The 24451-nt window shown below is 46.2% G+C and overlaps 1 protein-coding gene and 1 long non-coding RNA gene across 3 annotated transcripts in view; one reads left to right on the top strand and one right to left on the bottom strand.

Moving 5' to 3' along the window:
• Positions 1–17496, bottom strand: part of LOC143775438 (ras and EF-hand domain-containing protein-like) — a 56191-nt gene extending 38695 nt beyond the window's left edge. The window contains exon 1 of the mRNA XM_077263571.1: positions 16669–17496. Coding sequence (XP_077119686.1) covers positions 16669–16985 — 317 coding nt within the window. The 5' untranslated portion in view covers positions 16986–17496. The remainder of the gene's footprint in view (positions 1–16668) is intronic.
• The window catches only part of LOC143775440 (uncharacterized), a 128072-nt gene continuing 120809 nt past the window's right edge, over positions 17189–24451 (top strand). For both annotated transcript variants that reach the window (XR_013215648.1, XR_013215647.1), the window contains exon 1: positions 17189–17326. This is a non-coding gene — a long non-coding RNA (uncharacterized LOC143775440). The remainder of the gene's footprint in view (positions 17327–24451) is intronic.

Below are 24451 nucleotides of genomic sequence, written 5' to 3'. Positions count from 1 at the left end.
CGCTTTTCACTGACCCACAGACTTGTATTTAACCTTTTCATTCGTGCTACCAGAAAGAAAAAAAAAAACATGTATGCATATGTTTAGCATGAACCCTTGGTCCGTGAAAAACATGGACATGTGAATAGCAAAATAGGTTATAATGGGTACGTGTTGTATCTGTGAGAAAAAGAGAAACAACCCGGATGTAGAATATGGATGTCTGAATGAGGCCTTAGACAGATTTGCAAGCCTTCCCAATTCTGTGCTAGGATATACAGGTTCTTCTCACAAAATTAGAAAACCATCAAAAAGTTCATTTATTTCAGTTCTTCAATTCAAAAAGTGAAACTCATATTATATAAAGTCATTACAAAAAGAGTGATCTATTTCAAGTGTTTATTTCTGTTAATGTTGATGATTACGGCTTACAGCCAATGAAAGCCCAAAAGTCATTATCTCAGTAAATTAGAATACTTTATAACACAAGGTTGAAAAATGACTTTAAAATCCGAAATGTTGACCTACTGAAATGTATGTTCAGTAAATGCACTCAATACCTGGTCAGGACTCCTTTTGCATCAATTACTGCATCAATGTGGCGTGGCATGGAGGCGATCAGCCTGTGGCATTGCGGAGATGTTATGGAAGCCCAGGTCAGTTTGACAGCAGCCTTCAGCTCGTCTGCATTGTTAGGTCTGGTGTCTCATCTTCCTCTTGACAATACCCCATAGGTTAAAGTTAGGCGAGATTGCTTTCCAATCAAGCACAGTGATACTGTTGTTTTTAAACCAGGTATTGGTACTTTTGGCAGTGTGGACAGGTGCCAAGTTCTGCTGGAGAATGAAATTTCCATCTCCAAAAAGCTTGACTGCAGAGGGAAGCATGAAGTGCTCTAAAATTTCCTGGTAGACGGCTGCGCTGACTTTGGTCTTGATAAAACACAGTGGACCTACACCAGCAGATGACATGGCTCCCCAAACCATCACTGATTGTGGCCTCTCCACTCTTCTTTCAGACTCTGGGACCTTGATTTCCAAATGAAATGCTAAATGTACTTTCATACAAAAACTCCTTGGACCACTGAGCAACAGTCCAGTTCTTTTTCTTCTTGGCCCAGGTAAGATGCTTCTGGCGTTGTCTATTGGTCATGAGTGGCTTGACACAAGGAATGTGACACTTGTAGCCCATGTCCTGGATACATCTGTGTGTGGTGGCTCTTGAAGCAATGACTCCAGCAGCAGTCCACTCCTAGTGAATCTACCCTAAATTTTTGAATGGCCTATTCTTAATCCTTTCAAGGCTGCGGTTATCCCAATTGCTTGTGCACCTTTTTCTACCAAGCTTTTTGCTTCCACTCAACTTTCCACTAATATGCTTGTCTATAGCTCTCTGAACAGCCAGCTTCTTTAGCAATGACCTTTGGTGGCTTACCCTCCTTGCGGAGTGTGTCAATGACTGCCTTCTGGACATCGGCCAAGTCAGCAGTCTTCCCCATGATTGTGGAGCTAAGGCCTCTTTCACACGTCCAGATAATTCCGGTACCGGAGAAATCGGTACCGGAGTTATCCGTGTGCTCACGTGGCACATCAGTGTGGCACACGTGCGGCATCCGTGTGCCGCCTGAGGACCACACGGACCGTGCAGGAGACAGCGCTACACTAAGCGCTGTCCCCCCCCGCTGTGGTGCTGAAGACGGCATTCATCTCTTCTCCCCCGCGAGAGAGAAGAGATGAATGATCAATTTTTTTTATTTTTTTTTGTTAAAAATAAAGTTGCTGGGACCTCCCGCCTCCCATCCCCAGTGCCCGTTGCAGAAGAAATACTCACCCGGCTCCCGTGATGTCTCCTCTCAGCGCTGGCCCCTTCTCCTGTGTGAGCGGTCATGTGGGACCGCTCATTACAGTGAGGAATATGCGCATATTCCTCACTGTAATGAGCGGTCCCACATGACTGCTCACACAGGAGAAGGGGCCAGCGCTGAGAGGAGAGAGGCGACATCGCGGAAGCCGGGTGAGTATTTCTTCTGCAAGGGGCCGGGCGGCGGGAAGTCCCAGCAACTTTATTTTTAACAAAAAAAAACAAAAAATTGATCATTCATCTCTTCTCTCTCGCGGGGGAGAAGAGATGAATGCCGCCTTCAGCACCACACAGGGGGGACAGCGCTTACTGTAGCGCTGTCTCTCCTGCGGGCGGTACGTGCACACGGAGGAGAGTGCACACTGTTCTCCGTGTGCACGTGTGCAGGACGTATTGCTGTACGTGCTGCCGGAGAAACACGGACATATCTCCGTGTTTTGCACACGGTCCGTGAAAACAAGGAGACATGTGCATAGACCCATTCATTTAAATGGGTCTACATGTGTCAGTGTCGCCGGTACGTGAGAAAACTGTCACTACACGTACCGGAGACACTGACGTGTGAAAGAGGCCTTACTGAAACAGACTAAGGGGCCTTTTTAAAAGCTTAGGAAGCCTTTGCAGGTGTTTTTTGTAATTATTCTAATTTACTGAGATACTGACTTTTGGGTTTTCATTGGCTATAATCCATAATCTTCAACATTAACAGAAATAAACACTTGAAATCGATCACTCGTTTGTAACGACTCCATATATGGTAATATACGAGTTTCACTTTTTGTATTGAACTGAAATAAATTAACTTTTGATGATATTCTAATTTTGTGAGAAGCACTTGTACTACTGTGTGCAGCGTATATCTAGTTTGTCTTCTCTTGCTATGTCAAGTTTTAAAAAAGGATCTTTCACCAGTTTGAGCATGTTAAACTGGACACATCAGAAATGGTGGCTGCAGAGCTAAGTAAAACACAGTTTTTATCTTTTAAATTTCTCCACTCCATTGCAGAGAAATTAACTTCTAAAGCTTAGGTGATTTAAGTTGGGGTTCTCCAAGAATGAGGTAAAATGGTGTCCCTGATACAACTCCAACAGCATCGTCATCCTCCGTAGGTCTGGCAGCTTTATAGCAGTGCAGAGATAACGGGAAAACCAATCATTGAGGAGGATGAAACTAGAGATAATCTGCACTGTCCTCTGTAGGAAGATATATTTCTTCACATATCACAGCCATTCTGCCTGCCACTGACTGAGGCATGTGTGATACAGCTAACGAGACCGGACAATAGCTGTATGTCTTTAGAGTTCAGCCCGGCTTGTCACATGGGAAGGATGGGATGCAGTTTAATTTATATTAGGGATGCCATTTTCTCTCATTCTTGGAGATTCCCTTTAAATTCAACTGGGCACTACAAGTGATTTGTCTCTGGGGCTTGTAATTCTTCCCCTGCATGAGGCTGACCAATGATAAGAAGACAGCAACATACAGGGGAAAAAAAATTCCCTCAACTCCTCACTGATCTCTGCAGCTATATTGTAGAGATACAACAGAGCTGAATTATGCACCATTACAAACACTTCCAGATCTTATCTTACATTGCTGTCAGCTATCATCCTCCCCTACACTGAATGCCACGATCTAGAAGTGTTGATAATGCAGGAGAAGATGTACACCCTACTAGAGACAAATCTCTAGTAACACTCAGTTGAACTATAAATAAAATTGTAACCTTACACAGCAATATGTCCACAAAAGTAGAGAAATTAATTAAAAAAAAGTTTTACTCAGCACTGCAGCCTCTACTCCATAATGTGATCAGTTTTACATGCTCAAACTAAACTTTCCACAGACCAGCGCCTCAACAAAACCAAAACTGGCAAACTGAAAGTCTATCATAAAGCCTTGCCATATCTGAGCACAAAACTTTCTAGCATTTAGATGCTATATAGAATTACATCCTCACCCTTTCTTGTTGGTATCTCTCAGAGAGACTTTGCACTCACTCTGGGAAAGTGAAAGAAAACCCCCGTGTAAGGGCTCATGCACATATCAGCGATTTTATCACACGAAAAAAATCAGACAGAATTTCATCAGTGATTTTGATCAGACTCAGCAGTGTTCCCCAACTCCAGTCCTCCAGAGCCACCAACAGGCCAGGTTTTCAGGATTTCCTTAGTACTGCCCAGGTGATGGTCTTCTTGCCTGTGCAGGTTCTGCAATTATCATACTAAGGAAATCCTGAAAACCTGACCTGTTGGTGGCTCGAGGATTGGAGTTGGGGAACACTGGATCAGAGTGTCAACAAAGCTTGGTCCAAGTTTCTTTGATTTTTCACTGATGAAACAATGAACTACCCATAGACTTTCATTGTAGAGCTTGATCTGATACTAGGATCAATATCGGAAATGTCTCTGCGAGTTTGCATGGACCACATGGTCCGCAAAAAGTCACAGACATGTGAACTGCCCCATAGACTATCAATGGTGCGAGTGCCAATTTCTGAAAAACATGGTGGCTAGCTCTCGTACATGAAAAACAGACGTGTGGATGAACCCTAATACGGAGGTAAAATTATCCAATTTGCTAATAACCAACATTTCAAAAAGTCTGAATTTCATCTACTGTCACTGTTTCTACAAGAAGTTATAGGTCCACTTTAAGATATTTTGTACTGGTTTACACAATATATTAGAGCCAAGAGCTGCAGTCACAATTCTGTTGACTTCTGAGCTGAAATTTCCCAGCATTTTTTTGCACACAGAATTTAGCACCACACAAAAACACAGCAAATAATGGGCTGTCACACAAACTCGACAGTTATGGGTAAATTTGTGATGCAGTATCTACATGGCCTTATCCTTTGCTGTTAAATGACCTCTGATAGGCACCATGTAAGCTAATGGCAGGTCATTCAAAGGCAATATGTCACGACATTTAACCCATCTAAACTATTAATATGGACATACAGGTTATAGACTGCGGAGGAGAGTGATCCCTGTATGTCTCATATCAGATGTCTATAACCTGTATGTCCATATTAATAGTTTAGATGGGTCAATGGGTCAAATGTGGTGAGACACATTACCTTTAAAGGGGCCTTAAAAAGTGTCACCAGTCAGCAGGGATTTTTTATTTAAGAAAAGAGTAGACAGTCTCAGACTTGTTCATTTTCTAGTTGAAACTCATTAGCAAAAATTTGTAAGTATCCATAATGTTCCCCCAAAGGACCAAACTTTAACAAAATTCAGGTGCGAACGTTCAGCTTGTGGAACCCCGACTTTCAGAGCGAGATCTCACAACCCTCTGTGAACATTCTTGCTCTTTGCATTAACCCCATGCACATTACTAAAATGTTATCAAACGGTAATCACTCCGTCGCAGCTTAGTAAAGTATGCAGCAGTGCTGGGTTAGCACAACGAGCAGAGGTTCTGGAATCCTACAACTTGGAAGTTAGGACCTGAATTTTGCTAGAAAATTTTGTCCTTCCATGGGACGCTTGGACATCTTTTGTTATTTATAAGATTCACCAGTCTGAGGATACCCACTCAAATAAAAAGGGCAGCCCGAGACTGGTGATACTTACGTTAAGGGTGTAGTAAACTAATTGGACAAGCACTTCTTAAATGAAACAATGCCCTATGTAAAAGTAAGACAGTATATGCTCAACTCCCTGATGGCGGCTTTCATGCCATAAAAAAAAAAAAAAAAAAAAAAAAAATCACTGGAATGGTGCCGCTCCGGGGGCGCGTTTATCCTGTTTTTATTTTGCATGGGACATGGTTTCATTTAAGAAGCGGTTGTACAAGTAGTGGAAAACATTTTTGCTCAGTGTCAGTATAAGCAGACAATGCACTCAGCAAATATTTACTTGCGTCATATGCATATTCAACCCAGCTTTACTACTTAATAACAGGGGCAGTCTCTGAGAAATAAGTATTCGGTATGAACTCCATATGCTAAGTACTGTCGTATCATAGTTCAAACACTTGCAAATATTATCAAAGGTTTAGGTTGTTTTTGTTTTTTTTAAAGGGCACCTATCAGTCATGCTGACCTGCAAACAGCACGGTTCAGAGAACAGCTCTGTTCCTACAAACATGTAAATTGGAAGCATACCTTGCTGGGGACGAGGTGACTAGTCAGAGGCATGTCCCCACAAGATTCTCCATGACTGACAGGTTACACAGTGTGCAGGGTGGGGACACACTGAAGGGTCCAGTTATTCTCGTCACCCTGTTTCTGACAATATTTTTTTCTCTGAAATGCTGCAGTGTTTCAGAATGAAACGTGGCAATAACTGAACCAGTCTCAGATTCACTGGTTCCGGCAGCATTAATCGTGTGACAGGTCCCCTTAAAAGGAACATGTCACGTGAAAAATAAGCTGCTAATATACAAGTAGTGATGAGCTAATGTGCTCGGATAAAATCTTATCCGACTATCTGGGAGTGCTGATATGATATGTTCCAGTCTCTGCGGCTGCATGATTTGTGGCTGTTAATAAATAAATAATCTTTATTTTTATATAGCGCTAACATATTCCGCAGCGCTTTACAGGTTGCACACATTATCATTGCTGTCCCCATTGAGGCTCACAATCTAAATTCCCTATCAGTATGTCTTTGGAATGTGGGAGGAAACCGGAGAACCCGGAGGAAACCCACGCAAACACGGAGAGAACATACAAACTCCTTGCAGATGTTGTCCTTGGTGGGGTTTGAACCCAGGACTCCAGCGCTGCAAGGCTGCTGTGCTAGCCACTGCGCCACCAGACTGAACACATATGGGGGTTACCTGTTTGTTACGGAATCCCCACGTGTTCAGACATAACAGCCACAAATCATGAAGCCCAGGGACTCGAACATAATACACGAGCACTCTCAGATAGTCAGATAACACCCGAGCATGCTCAGATAAGACGTTATCCAAGCACTTTCGCTCATCACTATCTGCAAGTTAATAGTGTTCTGACACCATGTGGCGCCCGCAGGAAATTACTTTTAACCCCCCCACAGACCGCGTTTGTCAATCAGTCATGGGGGTGGCACAGGCACGGTTCAGTCACTCCTCTGTGTATAGAGTGTGGTGGCCGGCCCTAATGATGAGCTGCTGTCAGTCAGTGCCGGGGTGCGGTTACAGCCACCGCCCTCCATACACAGAGCAGTGTCTATTAGAATACAAAGAAATTCAGACTGCTACAAAAAGACAATAGAGTATGTTATAGTTGTTATATAACCAAAATTAAAAAATAAAAAAAATAAAAGAACCGTATGTTTTTATATTTTTCCATGAATATGGAGTTTTAACCCCCTAAAGACCCATGTGTTCCTTTAGGACAATCAGTTTATTCTTCATGGTCGCATTCCAGGAGGCATAATATTTTTATTTTTTCATTCAGCCTCCAGTACGATCTGATAGGATATAGTGTAGGGCAGACATAAAGGCCATTGTGAATCTCAGATTGTCATCATAACTCATCGGAATGCCATCATGCTGCAGGCGATCGATCGAAAGTACCATGGGACGACAGAGTGAGTTCTCTCCTTCTGTCAAACTCCTTATGTTCTGCTGTTACAAATTACAGTTACATACATGGGGTTAACTCTATACAGATACATACAAAAATCTTTATTTAAAATCAAATAGATTGGACAGATCGCACTGGTACTGGCGCTGCACCTTGTGATTAGGAGGATGTACACATCCATCATGGAGCACAAAGTGGCAGGTGTTCATGACAGATCTGTACATCATGTGGGATTAAGGGGTTAAAAATTCCCCTACAAGTGTGCATTTTTAAAACACATAGTGCAAATGTAATAATGTTACATCTTTGTTTACAACTAGGGATCCAAACATCCTCTGGTCTTGATATCAGTTCTGTACAAGGATATCCGTGGGATTTAAAAAAACAATCAAAAAAAAATACACACCTTTTTTTGTTCACATTTAGTTTAAATACTGCAGAAATCTCCAGAAATATTTATCACACAAAGATAACATGACCAAGTCATACGCTAGAATGGCATGCATTTACCGTAACAGGTCATAACATGTACATTTAAAAGGGTTATACCCATCTCTAGCCTTCGTGGCTTCTAAGTCCTGGCGACCAAGTTACAAAAAAAACCAAAAAACCATTGATCGCAGCTGAAGAAAGCTGTTTGCGTAACGGCTATAGAAATGAATGTGAGTTATGGAAACCGTGTGGCAAAGTGAACTATGCCATTATTGTGACTCCCGAGTTCGACAACCAGTGTAGCTCATTTTTTTGTGCAGTTTCCGTAATTTCCATTTATCTCTCTACGAGTTCGGCTACGTTCCCATGATCATGAAGTAGCAGCTCTTTGGATACAGCATATCTTCACTGCGTCCAAAGTGCTGCGTTCTAATCACACAGGTAAATCCGCATGGGTTCACTGAACAGTGCAGATTTACCACATGCAATACATATCTAACGTGGAAATTTCTGTTGCGGAGACTAGTGTGTCCACAACAGAAATGGACATGCTGCGGCTCAAACCCGCACCGCGTGCGAGTTTACGCACCATAAAATAGATGCAAATTGGGCATGGGACTTCTATAAGTCCCATCCACTGTGCTTGTACTGTACAATGCAACGTTATGAACCCAGGGCAAGTGCGCTGCATCCAAACCACAGCTATTCCCGATCGTGGGCACGTGCCCTTATACAAACAGCTCAGCTGCGTTGCTTTTGCAGCGCCACCTCTGGTGGCCGGGACCTACAAGCAGTTAGGTCATGTTCACATGTTCAGTATTTTACATCAGTATTTGTAAGCCAAAACCAGGAGTGGGTGATAAATACAGAAGTGGTGACGTGTTTCTGTTATACTTTTCCTCTAATTGTTCCACTCCTGGTTTTGGCTTAGAAATACTGATGTAAAATACTGGCCAAACACTGAACGTGTGAATGTGATCTTATTCCCACCTCAGCCATGAAAGGCAAACATAGGAATAACCCACTAAGAGATAATACCATACAATGGCGTATCACCTATAGGCAGGCTAACAAAAAATGTACAGTATGGCATACAGTTTCTAGCCTACTGATGTATAAAGGCCAGACAAAACAAAAGAACACTCTCTGGGCCTCAGACTAAGGGTACTGTCACACAGTGGCACTTTTGTCGCTACGACGGTACGATCCGTGACGTTCCAGCGATATCCATACGATATCGCTGTGTCTGACACGCAGCAGCGATCAGGGACCCTGCTGAGAATCGTACGTCGTAGCAGATCGTTTCAAACTTTATTTCGTCGCTGGATCTCCCGCTGTCATCGCTGGATCGTTGTGTGTGACAGCGATCCAGCCATGCGTTCGCTTGTAACCAGGGTAAACATCGGGTTACTAAGCGCAGGGCCGCGCTTAGTAACCCGATGTTTACCGTGGTTACCAGCGTAAAAGTAAAAAAAACCAAACCGTACATACTCACATTCCGGTGTCCGTCAGGTCCCTTGCCGTCTGCTTCCCGCTCTGACTGACTGCCGGCCGGAAAGTAAGAGCAGAGCACAGCGGTGACGTCACCGCTGTGATCTGCTTTCACTTTACGGCGGCACTCAGTCAGAGCGGGAAGCAGACGGCAAGGGACCTGGCGGACACCGGAATGTGAGTATGTACTGTTTTTTTTTTTTTACTTTTACGCTAGTAACCACGGTAAACATGGGGTTACTAAGCGCGGCCCTGCGCTTAGTAACCCGATGTTTACCCTGGTTACCCGGGACTTCGGCATCGTTGGTCGCTGGAGAGCGGTCTGTGTGACAGCTCCCCAGCGACCACACAACGACTTTCCAACGATCACAGCCAGGTCGTATCGCTGGTCGTGATCATTGGAAAGTTGCAGAGTGTGACAGTACCCTAACGGAGTCCTGATTACAAATGTAAATAAAAAGATGTGAATAGGGCTTATAAATACTGAATTTGGGGACCATGCTGCAACAAATTGCAGAAAAAAAAACATGCAGCAAAGAAAACATCATGTATGAAGTGTTCGTTAGGACTGTTACATCATACCCTAATAAGTAAAGGAACTGGCCATTATCTAGACAAATTGCTAATAATGGGCATATGAGGGATGTGTGAGGGTAGCCTGTGTCCTGCTATAACGGCATATGAAGCATCAGACTGGCCTACCAAAGATTCCTGGCCATAGGCACCAAAGATCAATTCTTATAAGTTAAAGGGGTTTTCCCAGTTTCCTGTTCCCTGACCAGATCCAGCATAGAGTCTCCACTGCTGCTCCAGGTTTCTATTACTGTTTTCAGCACTGCTATCATGTCAAAAGCGCTGCAGCCAATCAGTGAGCTCAGTAGCTCTGAGCACATTGTGCAGTTAAGGCTACTTTCACACTAGCGTTAACTGCAATCCGTCACAATGCGTCGTTTTGCTGAAAAAACGCATCCTGCAAAAGTGCTTGCAGGATGCATTTTTTCACCATAGACTAACATTATGCGACGTATTGCGACGGATTGACACACGTCGCAACCATCGTGCGACGGTTGCGCCGTGTTGTGGCGGACTGTCGGCACAAAAAAACGCTACATGTAACGTTTTTTGCCGCCGACGGACCGCTTTTTCCGACCGCGCATGCGCGGCCGGAACTCCGCCCCCACCTCCCAATGGGGCAGCGGATGCGCTGGAAAAATGCATCCGCAGCCCCCGTTGTGCGGCGCAGAGAACGCTAGCGTCGGTAACCTCGGCCCGACGCACAGCGACGGGCTGAGCCCGACGCTAGTGTGAAAGTAGCCTAACTTGAGCAGCGTGACTGAGCTCAGTGATTGACCAGTATTGCAGCCAAATACTGGCTGCAATAAGTGGTCAAAAATTATGTTGAGAAGGCCGAACTTTTAAATTCCAATTTTGCATCTGTATTCTCTAAGAAAGCAAATGTAGCATCACCTTATCTTCACATTGCCATCGAAGGTATAAAATAATTCACACTATCTATAAACAGAGAGATGGTGAGGAAACAGTTAATTTAAATCTCCTGATCCAGATGAATTACATCCTAGGGTACTGAAAGAGGTAGCAGAGGAAATTGCAGAACCACTAGCCAGAATCTTTGAAAAATCCTGGAAAACAGGAGAAGTCCCAGAAGACTGGAGAAGGGCAAATGTTGTCCCTATCTTCAAAAAAGGAAAGAATACGAGCCAGAAAATTACAGGCCAGTGAGCCTTACTTCTATACCAGGAAAGATCTTTGAACAAATTATTAAACAGTATTTAACATATGTAAGTATTTGGATATGAATACAGTAATTAACCAGAACCAGGATGGGTTTGTAGCAAACAAGTCATGCCAGGCTAATCTAATTTCCTTCTTTGATGGAATCACTGACTGGGTGGATCAGGGAAATGTGGTAGATATAGTAAATATTAACTTCAAATTACATCTATAGAATGGGAGGAGTAGAACTAAGCAACTGCACGTGTGAAAAAGACGGGTATACTAATAGATCACACACTGCACATAAGTCAACAGTGTGATGCAGCAGAAAAAAAGGAAAACACAGTTCTAGGATGTATTAAGAAAAGCATAGAGTCTAGATCACATGAAGTGATTATCCCCCTCTACTCCTCCTTGGTCAGGCCTCATCTGGAATACTGTGTCTTGTTCTGGGCACATTTTAAAATTGACATTGAAAAACTGGAGCAAGTTCAGAGAGAAGCTACCAGGATGGTAAGCGGACTGCAAAGCATGTCCTACAAGTAACAGTTAAACAATATGGAAATGTCTAGCTTTCAAAAAAAGAAGGCTAAGAGGAGACTTAAAGGGAACCTGTCACCCCCAAAATCGAAGGTGAGCTAAGCCCACCAGCATCAGGGGCTTATCTACAGCATTCTGGAATGCTGTAGATAAGCCCCCGATGTATCCTGAAAGATGAGAAAAAGAGGTTAGCTTATACTCACCCAGGAGCGGTCCCCACTGCGGTCTGGTCTGATGGGTGTCACGGTCCGGTCCAGCGCCTCCCATCTTCTTACGATGACGTCCTCTTCTTGTCCACACTACGGCTCCGGCACAGGCATACTTTGTCTGCCCTGTGGAGGGCAGTGTGCAGGCGCCCAGAAATGTCAGAGAGGCCCGGGGCCTGCGCACTGCAGTACTTTGCACTGGAACGGGACGCCCATCGGATCGGACCGCCCCCCAGGTGAGTATAATCTAACCTCTTTTTCTCATCTTTCAGGATACATTGGGGGCTTATCTACAACATTTCAGAATGCTGTAGATAAGCCCCTGATACTGGTGGGCTTAGCTCACCTTCGATTTTGGGGGTGACAGGTTCCCTTTAACTGTCTACAAATGTCTGAAGGGATGTCACAGTGTAGAGGGATCAACATTTTCATTCGCACATAGAAATAGGAGACGCAATGGAATGAAACTGAAAGGGAGAAGATACAGATTAGATATTAGAAAAAACTTTTTGACAGTGAGGGTGAACAATGAGTGGAACAGGCTACACGAGGCGGTGAGTTCTTTTTCAATGGAAGTCTTCAAACAGAGGCTGGACAGACATCTGTCTGAGATGGTTTAGTGAATCCTGCATTGAGCAAGGGGTTGGACATGATGTCCCTGGAGGTCCCTTCCAACTCTAACATTCTATTATTCTATGACTGTTGAAGTGACATCAGTGCTGCTGACAGTATCAGACACTCAGGACAGTGTCAGAAACACAGCGCTGGACCCAGGGAGGGTATGAAAAGAACAGTTAAAAAAAACCAAAAAACTCTGCAGTCGGGGAATAGGGGTTTTCCAAAACAAAAAGCCCCTTTGAGTCTATCTTAACCGATTGAGTTTTCCTGATATGTTCTGTGTGTGCAAGTTTTAAGTGATTCCTGCCTACATACAGGTGCATCTCACAAAATTAGAATATCAAAAAGTTAATTTAAGTTCTTCAATACAAAAAGTGAAACGCATATATTATATAGAGCCATTACAAACAGAGTGATCTATTTCAAGTGTTTATTTGTTAATATTGATGATTATGGCTTACAGCCAATGAAAACCCAAAAGTCATTATCTCAGTAAATTAGAATACTTTATAACACCAGCTTGAAAAAATGATTTTAAAATTTGAAATATTGGCCTACTGAAATGTATGTTCAGTAAATGCACTCAATACTTGGTTGGGGCTCCTTTGACATCAATTACTGCATCAATGTGGCGTGGTATGGAGGCGATCAGCCTGTGGCACTGCTGAGGTGTTATGGAAGCCCAGGTTGCTTTGACAGCAGCCTTCAGCTCGTCTGCATTGTTGGGTCTGGTGTCTCATCTTCCTCCTGACAATACCCCATAGATTATCTATGGGGTTAAGGTCAGGCAAATTTGCTGGCCAATCACAATCAAGCACAGTGATACTGTTGCTTTTAAACCAAGTATTGGTACTTTTGGCAGTGTGGACAGGTGCCAAGTCCTGCTGGAGAATAAAATTTCCATCTCCAAAAAGCTTGTCGGCAGAGGGAAGCATAAAGTGCTCTAAAATTTCCTGGTAGACGGCTGCGCTGACTTCGGTCTTGATATAACACAATAGACCTACACCAGCAGATGACATGGCTCCCCAAACCATCACTGATCGTGGAAACATCACACTAGACCTCAAGCAGCTTGGATTGTCTGTCTCACCTACTGTTCCTCTAGACTCTGGGACCTCGATTTCCAAAGTCTAGTGTGAAGTATCCACAATCAATGATGGTTTCAGGAGCCATGTCATCTGCTGGTGTAGGTCCACTGTGTTTTGTCAAGACCAAAATCAGCACAGCCGTCTACCAGGAAATTTTAGAGCACTTCATATTTCCATGGCACCTGTCCACACTGCCAAAAGTACCAATACCTGGTTTAAAAACAACAGTATCACTGTGCTTGATTGGCCAGTAAACTCGCCTGACCTTAACCCTATAGAGAATCTATGGGGAATTGTCAAGAGGAAGATGAGAGACGCCAGACCCAACAATGTAGACAAGCTGAAGGCTGCTATCAAAGCAACCTGGGCTTCCATAACACCTCAGCAGTGCCACAGGCTGATCGCCTCCATGCCACTCCGTATTGATGCAGAAATTGATGCAAAAGGAGCTTTGACCAAGTATTGAGTGCATTTACTGAATATACATTTCTGTAGGCCAACATTTTGGATTTAAAAATATTTTTTTTTTAAGCTTGTGTTATAAAGTATTCTAATTTACTGAGATAATGACTTTTTGATTTTCATGGGCAGTAAAACATAATCATCAACATTACTGTAACAGAAATAAACACTTGGAATAGATCACTCTGTAATGACTCTGTACAATATACGAGTTGCACTTTTTGTATAGAAGAACTGAAATAAATTAACTTTTTGATGATATTCTAATTTTGTGAGATACACCTGTATATGTGTACATACCTCTTAAAGGGGTTATCTGGTCCAAATAAACAAGTCTGCGGTCACTCTGTGTGACCGCAGACTTGTGAATCCCGTCTAGTGAATGCCTTGTGCGCTGTGGGGAGTCGCCGGTTTCTGATCCCAGGACCGAAGGGTATGTATGTGTTATACATAATCCCATACAGAAGCTGTATAGCGGGCAGCAGTCTCACTCCGTACGCTTGTAGGGAGTGAGGCTGCGCCTAGTTTAGCATCAAAGTGGTCCAGTGAGCATAGCCTCATTCCATACAAGTGTAACACATACATACCCTCTGGTCCCAGCTCAGAAATCTTGCAGCACACACTTGATTTGGTCTGGACAACCCCTTTAAGTTGCATGTACAACTGCTGACCACAGCAGTTAAAAGAATTTTCCCACAAATTACATTTTAATTAATAGATCTTGAAACAATTTCTAGAATTGGATGCATTTATATAAAATGTTCCTGTGCTGAGATAATCAACAGGGCAGACAAAGTACGCCTGCGCCGGAGCCACAGCGTGAAAACAAGAAGAGGACGTCATCGTAAGAAGATGGGATGCCCCGAACCGCGATGCCCATCGGATCGGACTGCCCCCCTGGTGAGTATAACCTAAGCTCTTTTTCTCATCTTTCAGGATACATCGGGGGCTTATCTACAGCATTCCAGAATGCTGTAGATAAGCCCCTGATGCTGGTGGCCGCAGCTCAATGTCGATTTTGGGGGTGACAGGTTCCCTTTAAAGAGGAAAACCCCAATGGTAAACAAGCTGATCATATCTGACAAGCAGTGGACGCTGCGTCTTTCTCCAGGCACGTGCACACATTCAGGTCCCCTGGCTTGTTTACCATTGGGGTTTTTCCTCTTTTAACGTCCCATACCCTTATGAAAGTGACCATCCCAAGACGTGCCTCACTAAAAATCCACAGGATTCCCACGAATCCCTGACACTCCTGTATAGTTTGTAATTGCTAAAGGCCAAAATGCGGCCGAAATGTTTTGCCTTGACTACATTAAAAGTTAAAAAATTCATCTGTAAGTTGAGTGCCTAGTTTATTATTACTACTTCATGGTGTGGGATCCTACTACGGCACCTTCCTTAGTAGTGTACACGGTTCTCTATTTGTACAGGGACATTGTCTGATCATACCACATCTCCTGGGCAGAGGAGGAAGCAAAAGAGAGGATACAGACATTACACCGGGGATCACAGTTGATGCTTCGAGGTAAAATATTGCTTAAAACAGGCAGTGAAATATTTACATCACAGTAAGAATCCGCTGCGATCCCCCGATGCTGTAATGTCTGTATACTATTTCTCCCTCCCCTGGCCAGAAGCTGTGATATGATCAGATCATGTCCCTGTACGGTCAGACTCAGCCATGACACAGCAGGGACACATTTATAAGATTATCTCAGCACAGGAACATTTTTATTAAACATATACAATTGTGGAAATTATTATTCCAAGATCTATTGGTTAAAATCAACTTTGTTCGTGGGAAAACCCCTTTGATGCTGTCAGTCGGCTATACACAAGCTGTACAGCAGTCGTTTAATAGCCCGTGTTCACATGACGACTAGAACACCCGAGTGCACAGATCAATTTTGTGTGCGTCCCACATTACCCCATCAGGTGCCGGCCGTATCGCACATTACCCGGTCAGGTGCCGGCCGTATCGCACATTACCCGGTCAGGTGCCGGCCGTATCGCACATTACCCGGTCAGGTGCCGGCCGTATCGCACATTACCCGGTCAGGTGCCGGCCGTATCGCACATTACCCGGTCAGGTGCCGGCCGTATCGCACATTACCCGGTCAGGTGCCGGCCGTATCGCACATTACCCGGTCAGGTGCCGGCCGTATCGCACATTACCCGGTCAGGTGCCGGCCGTATCGCACATTACCCCGTCAGGTGCCGGCCGTATCGCACATTACCCCGTCAGGTGCCGGCCGTATCGCACATTACCCCGTCAGGTGCCGGCCGTATCGCACATTACCCCGTCAGGTGCCGGCCGTATCGCACATTACCCCGTCAGGTGCCGGCCGTATCGCACATTACCCGGTCAGGTGCCGGCCGTAGCGCACATTACCCGGTCAGGTGCCGGCCGTATCGCACATTACCCGGTCAGGTGCCGGCCGTATCGCACATTACCCGGTCAGGTGCCGGCCGTATCGCACATTACCCGGTCAGGTGCCGGCCGTAGCGCACATTACCTGGTCAGGTGCCGGCTGTATCGCACATTACCTGGTCAGGTGCCAGCTGTATCGCACATTACCCGGTCAGGTGCCGGCCGTAGCGCACATTACCCGGCCAGGTGCCGGCCGTAGCGCACATTACCCGGTCAGGTGCCGGCCGTATCGCACATTACCTGGTCAGGTGCCGGCTGTATCGCGCATTACCCGGTCAGGTGCCGGCTGTATCGCACATTACCTGGTCAGGTGCTGGGTCTCTCCCCCCAGTCGCCCCTCCAGCTCCTCCCAGGCAGGTGACGCCTCGCACGGCTGATGAGTCGCCGGCAGGTTGAGGGCTTCGGAGACCTCCTCGTACCGGGCGCAGAAGTCCTGGAAGTCTATTAGCCCGTCTCCATCCACATCCAGTCTGCGGAACAGAGGACGCACCAGGTGTGACTGCAGCCCGAGGTCCGTACACACGGTAGCGAAGTCCTCCAGCTCCACCAGCCCGGAGCCGTTCACATCACAGGCGGAGAACAGGCTCCGGAGCTGGGAGAGGTCGTTTGCTGAGCCCATCGGCTGCTGGAAGTTCTGCACCCTCCCCCGAGTGTGTCACTATGGTACAGCCTGTGCCCCAGAGTTTGGCTACTTTGCATGTACCACACAGCTAGTTGGGGGGTGAGGGCCGCTCTAGTGGTTCCTCATCAGTACGCGCAGCTCTCGGCAGTGCAGGTGCTTGATAAGAGACTGGCTGTGTTATCCGGGGTCAGCAGCCGGGAGTCCTGATATCCCGCCACACATTCCTGCACACGGCCGTCCGCTCCCCGTCCATGATGTGAGAAGTTTGTTGTGTCCCTCCCGTGAGCGGTGCTCACACTGCGGCTCCGCCCCGGGCACAGGCCGCCGCCTCCCGTCAGGTAACAGTCTCCTCAGTGGTGGCCATGGTTACCGGTGACTGCCGCCGGCGCTGCTCTTAGCCGAGGTGCGGCCTCTGTTCCTCACAAATCAGGGATTGAGACCCCGAGAGCCACAGTCTTCACTTATCAGACTCCTGGCAGCTGTGTGCCCGGGGAAATCTGTCATGTCCGGCTGTGAAGTCGGTAACAATAGAGGAACTGAGAGATAACGTGACCCAGTCTGTGTCCGCCGTCCCATAGTGTATCCGGTTGTGTCCGCCGTCCCATAGTGTATCCGGTTGTGTCCGCCGTCCCATAGTGTATCCGGTTGTGTCCGCCGTCCCATAGTGTATCCGGTTGTGTCCGCCGTCCCATAGTGTATCCGGTTGTGTCCGCCGTCCCATAGTGTATCCGGTTGTGTCCGCCGTCCCATAGTGTATCCGGTTGTGTCCGCCGTCCTATAGTGTATCCGGTTGTGTCCGCCGTCCCATAGTGTATCCGGTTGTGTCCGCCGTCCCATAGTGTATCCGGTTGTGTCCGCCGTCCTATAGTGTATCCGGTTGTGTCCGCCGTCCCATAGTGTATCCGGTTGTGTCCACCGTCCCATAGTGTATCCGGTTGTGTCCGCCGTCCCATAGTGTATCCGGTTGTGTCCGCCGTCCCATAGTGTATCCGGTTGTGTCCGCCGTCCCATAGTGTATCCGGTTGTGTCCGCCGTCCCATAGTGTATCCGGTTGTGTCCGCCGTCCCATAGTGTATCCGGTTGTGTCCGCCGTCCCATAGTGTATCCGGTTGTGTCCGCCGTCCCATAGTGTATCTGGTTGTGTCCGCCGTCCAATAGTGTATTCGGTTGTGTCCGCCGTCCAATATTGTGTCCGCCGTCCCATAGTGTATCCGGTTGTGTCCGCCGTCCCATAGTGTATCCGGTTGTGTCCGCCGTCCTATAGTGTATCCGGTTGTGTCCGCCGTCCCATAGTGTATCCGGTTGTGTCCGCCGTCCCATAGTGTATCCGGTTGTGTCCGCCGTCCCATAGTGTATCCGGTTGTGTCCGCCGTCCCATAGTGTATCCGGTTGTGTCCGCCATCCAATATTGTATCTGGTTGTGTCCGCCGTCCAATAGTGTATTCGGTTGTGTCCGCCGTCCAATATTGTGTCCGCCGTCCCATAGTGTATCCGGTTGTGTCCGCCGTCCCATAGTGTATCCGGTTGTGTCCGCCGTCCAATATTGTGTCCGCTGTCCCATAGTGTATCCGGTTGTGTCTGCCGTCCCATAGTGTATCCGGTTGTGTCCGCCGTCCAATATTGTGTCCGCTGTCCCATAGTGCATCCGGTTGTGTCCGCCGTCCCATAGTGCATCCGGTTGTGTCCGCCGTCCCATAGTGTATCCGGTTGTGTCCGCCGTCCCATAGTGTATCCGGTTGTGTCCGCTGTCCAATATTGTATCCGGTTGTGTCCGTCCTTTACGCCAGGTACCGTATTCTCACGGACTGCGCGGTTGTGTCTGGTATAGGATATGTCTGCCACCCGAAACCTGACAAATGGCGTTAAGACCGCAGCCGTCGCCTCCGTTTGCTGCATTATCCTTACCGTGGGCTGTACCATGTTTTTTCGGTGTACTTGACGTATCTACTGAAAAAGAGTAACCCTTTGACGCCCAATTTTTAATTTTTACGCTTTCATTTTTTTACAAAAGCCGTAACTTTTTATTTTTCTGCCAACATAATGAGTTGTTTTTTTGGTGAACGAGTTGTAGTTTTGCATGACATCGTTCATTTTACCATTCAGAATAGTGAAAAAATGAGGATAAAAAATTCCCAATTTGATGAAATTGTAAAAAAAAAATGGAATTCTGCAATAGGGTTTTTCACTTTCTGCGGCGTTATATGCACGGTAAAGATAACCTGGTAACATGGTTCTCTGGGTCAGTATAATAATGACACCACAAAACTTGTTGTATTCTTTTTTTTTTTTTTTTTTTTTTTAAGTGGAAAAAGTAAACTCAAAAGTTTGCAAAGCAAAAAAAAAATCATGCATCATTTTTCATGCCAACACTTTTTTGTTTTTTTTCTGCAGAAAATTCTGCAAATGCTCAATGTGTGCACATACTCTACCAGTCCTCTGAATGATAAGTTCTGTATAACCACACCCCGATCACTGGCAGCTTTCTAATTACACTGTGCATAGGCAGAAAACTGCCAATCAGTGGTGGGCGTGGGGTCATACAGAACTCATGAATGTGGAGGAAACAGAAACAGGGAAGCAGAATTTAGATCTTTTCACAGTTGGGATCTCTAAACCACGTGTACTTCAGGCAGTGGTGTAACTAGAGACTGAGGGGCCCAGGTGCAAGATTTGGACAGGAGCCCCCCCCCCATCCAGAATATATATCTATAGTATAATGGTTAAGTGCATTGTCTATGACATTGGGAGACTGGGGTTCAAATCTTGTCTCTGCCCTGTTGGAAATAATATACCAGTATGGTCCTTACACTATAGTGCCTACCTCAATAAACGTGAGAGTGTCACAAACAAAGAGAGATTAACAAGGTTCACGTCAGATGTCAAGGACCCAGGACAATCTGATGATAAATGTGCTACTGGAAAAAACCATACATGGACAAGGCATGATAACCTGGATATGATGAAATGCTACTATAACAGCAGACCAATTGAGAAGAGGATATAGAAGCGTATAAGGAAGCTCTGGATGGATACAAGACCTGCATGTCCACTGACAAAGATTGTATACCAACAGAAAGAAGGGTAGTTGAGGTTTGATAAGCATCCAAGCCACCATCACAGATGAAACAAGGAGTATCCAGGAATACATCCGAAAAATGGCACCAAAAGATGAGATGCTGAGAGAAAACCTAAGGCGGCAACAACAGATCTGGAACGAAGGACAGGAATATGAAGCGCTATGGCAAGACAAGCTGCTGTATAGGGTGTACCATCGACAGATATTGGAGGTGCCAGACATGGAGAAATCTTTTTTCTCTGTGATTTTTTTTGTCAATTTTCTGGAGGATTTTTAAGTCCTCTTTATGCGTCTGTGAGCTTTTACACAATGTTTAGCATTAGGACAGGCAAAAATGTAAGGACCCTTGACGCGGGTTGCTGGCTTACGTATTGAGGCCCCAATATAAACTAATACCTTACATACATTGATATGTGGCTTTTTTGCACTTTATCTTGCAGGGCGCAGTCAGACCAAGATGGCTCTGTAAACTGTAGGCCTCTATTCACACAGCATGCATTTTGTAGCACTGGGCAGCCCGCCTGTATGTGCGATAGTAATAGGCTGTAGACCAGATGCTCTGCATTGCTTGTGTGAACAATGCCACATACAGACTATTATCGCTTATCTTTTTGTGCACTAATGCCAAACAACCAATACTGGATTGAAAGTGGTTGTTTCGTCGGTATTTTTTGCACCTGTGTTGTTGCCATCATTAATCGGGTCCGATGTGCCCTGCTGGTGCATTTGTTTGGAGGCTTCAGCAGGTAAGTAACCATCTCTGCTTTTTTCTCTGTGATTTTTTTAGACATGGAGAAATCCTACTAATGGCTGGTGAAAGCTGGACTCCGAGACAGCACAGAGGCACTAATCATAGCAGCATCTACTATATAATTGTCTAAGGGTCACTTCCGTCTGTCTGTACTTCTGTCTGTCTGTCTGTCACGGATATTCATTGGTCGCGGCCTCTGTCTGTCATGGCCACTTCTTCCTCCCCGCAGTCAGCGTCCCCTCCCTACTCCCCGCAGTAATTTCCCGCTCCATACTCCCCTCCACTCAGCGCTCACACAGGGTTAATGGCAGCGGTAACGGGCCGCGGGTAACGCACTCCGTTACCGCTGCTATTAACCCTGTGTGACCAACTTTTTACTATTGATGCTGCCTATGCGGCATCAATAGTAAAAAGATCTAATGTTAAAAAAAAAAAAATAGTTATATACTCACCGTCCGTCGGCCCCCGGATCAGGAGCAGGCCTTTCCCACTCCTCGCGACGCTCCAGTGACCGCTCCATGCACTGCGGTCTCGCGAGACCGCTACGTCATCATCTCATGAGACCGCAATGCACTCTTGGGACCGGAGCGCGCGAGGAGCATCAGTAAACGTTTCGCCTGGATCCGGGGCCAACGGAAGGTGAGTATATAACTATTTTTTATTTTAATTCTTTTTTTTTTTTAACAGGGATATGATGCCCACATTGCTATATACTGCGTGGGCTGTGCAATGTACTACGTGGGCTGTGCAATGTACTACGTGGGCTGTGCAGTGTACTACGTGGGCTGTGCAGTGTACTACGTGGGCTGTGCAGTGTACTACGTGGGCTGTGCAGTGTACTACGTGGGCTGTGCAGTGTACTACGTGGGCTGTGCAGTGTACTACGTGGGCTGTGCAGTGTACTACGTGGGCTGTGCAGTGTACTACGTGGGCTGTGCAGTGTACTACGTGGGCTGTGCAGTGTACTACGTGGGCTGTGCAGTGTACTACGTGGGCTGTGCAGTGTACTACGTGGGCTGTGCAGTGTACTGTGTGGGCTGTGCAATGTACTGTGTGGGCTGTGCAATGTACTACGTGGGCTGTGCAATATACTACGTGGGCTGTGCAATATACTACGTGGGCTGTGCAATATACTACGTGGGCTGTTTATTATACTACGTGGGCTGTTTAATATACTACGTGGGCTGTGCTATACACTACGTGGGCTGTGCAATACACTCCGTGGGCTGTGCTATACACTCCGTGGGCTGTGCTATACACTCCGTGGGCTGTGTTATACACTCCGTGGGCTGTGTTATACACTCCGTGGGCTGTGTTATACACTCCGTGGGCTGTGTTATACACTCCGTGGGCTGTGTTATACACTCCGTGGGCTGTGCTATATACTCCGTGGCTGTGCTATATACTCCGTGGCTGTGCTATATACTCCGTGGCTGTGCTATATACTCTGTGGGCTGTGTTATATACTCTGTGGGCTTTGTTATATACTCTGTGGGTTTTGTTATATACTCTGTGGGCTTTGTTATATACTCTGTGGGCTTTGTTATATACTCTGGGCTGTGTTATATACTCTGTGGGCTGTGTTATATACTCTGTGGGCTGTGTTATATACTCTGTGGGCTGTGCTATATACTCCGTGGGCTGTTATATACTCCGTGGGCTGTGCTATATACTACGTGGGCTGTTATATACTACGTGGCTGTGCTATTTACTACGTGGGCTGTTATATACTTAATGGCCGGCCGCGAACAATCAGCGACAGACGGCACAGTCCGGCCGCGAATTGGCACGGGATTTGAACCACGCTTCGCTAATTGGTCGCGGCCGGCCGAATCCTGTGTATTCAATGTATTATTCTAAAATCTTCATAAATAAACTACATACATATTCTAGAAAACCCGATGGTTTAGAATCGGGCTACCATCTAGTAAGTAAATAAGCACTAAGTAACAGATCCATAGAAGCAGGAATCTACCAGACAATACCCAAGGTTCAGACTATGCAAAGAAACCTCAAACAGTCCAACACATAGTGGCAGGGTGCAAAATGCAAGCAGGAGCAGTGTATACCGAATGCCACAACCAAGTAGCAGGAATTGTTTACAGGAACATCTGCACAGCATATGGACTAAGTCCCCCAAGTGCAGATGGGAGACCCCAGAAAAAGTGGTGGAGAATGAAAGGGCTAAACCAACCACACATTGTGATAGTAAATATCATAAAGAAGCAATGATAGATGTGGCAGTGCCAAGTGACAGCAACATCAGAGAGAAGGAATATGAGAAGCTGGAGAAATACCAGGGCCTCAAAGGAGAACTGGAGAAGATGTGGAAGGTGAAAGCAACAGTGATTCCAGTGGTGATAGATGCACCTGGAGCAGTGACCCTTAAAGGGACACTGTCACCCCCTCCAGCCGTTATAAACTAAAAGAGCCACCTTGTGCAGCAGTAAAGCTGCATTCTACCAAGGTGGCTCTTTTAGTTTTTGTTGCTGTTATTCCCCAAATAAAGGTATTTATAATTCTGCCCAAATACCTTTCTTTAGACCTGGAGGCAGGTCTGAACCCCCCTCTTTGAAGCGCCAAACTGCTGTCAGTCATATCTTCTGGGGCGCTGGTCGCCGCCCCCTCAGCTGTTTTCCTCGGAAATCCGGCGCCTGTTCTGTGCTCTTCTGCCTTGGGCAGGCGCATTGAGCATTGGCCGTCTGACCTCACCTGCTGGGTTGCAGACTGCGCCTGTGCGGGCAGTGCGGCCACCCAGCTACTGAATCCCCGCCCCGCAGTGTGTTATGCATTATGCACAGTGCGGGGCTGGGATTCCTGGGCATGCGCACTGCGTTTGTCAGACGCTCCCCCAGGTCCCCCGCCTTCCAGCCCCGCACTGTGCATAATGCATAACACACTGCGGGGCGGGGATTCAGTAGCTGGGTGGCCGCACTGCGCGCACAGGCGCAGTCTGCAACCCAGCAGGTGAGGTCAGACGGCCAATGCTCAATGCGCCTGCCCAAGGCAGAAGAGCACAGCGCAGGCGCTGGATTTCCGAGGAAAACAGCTGAGGGGGCGGCGACCAGCGCCCCAGAAGATATGACTGACAGCAGTTTGGCGCTTCAAAGAGGGGGGTTCAGACCTGCCTCCAGGTCTAAAGAAAGGTATTTGGGCAGAATTATAAATACCTTTATTTGGGGAATAACAGCAACAAAAACTAAAAGAGCCACCTTGGTAGAATGCAGCTTTACTACTGCACAAGGTGGCTCTTTTAGTTTATAACGGCTGGAGGGGGTGACAGTGTCCCTTTAAGTTGGAAGAATGGCTACAACAGATCCCAGGAGCAACATCTGAGCTCTCTGTCCAGAAAAGCGCATTGCTGGGAATAAGTAAGATCCTGTGCAGAGCCCTCAAACAACCAGGACCCGAGAATGAGAAAGGACAACAAAGACCACCCCATTGGGGGTGAAAAGGAAGTTTTTTTGTTTTTTTTTATATATATGTGCACTCTATCCTGGTGTATATGTCCCCCATCTTGGTATATATCCCCTGTTTTGCTGCTGTTTCTTAATGTATAGAAAAAAAAATAAACCATTAAACTCACAAGGGGCGAACATAGAAGTAATGTGGCACCATAGAAAAAGTATAATGCTC

Source organism: Ranitomeya variabilis, chromosome 5 (genome assembly GCF_051348905.1).
Source record: "Ranitomeya variabilis isolate aRanVar5 chromosome 5, aRanVar5.hap1, whole genome shotgun sequence".
NCBI lineage: Eukaryota > Metazoa > Chordata > Amphibia > Anura > Dendrobatidae > Ranitomeya > Ranitomeya variabilis.
Note: the sequence above shows the minus strand (reverse complement) of the source record. Positions and strands in the feature narration are given on the sequence as shown.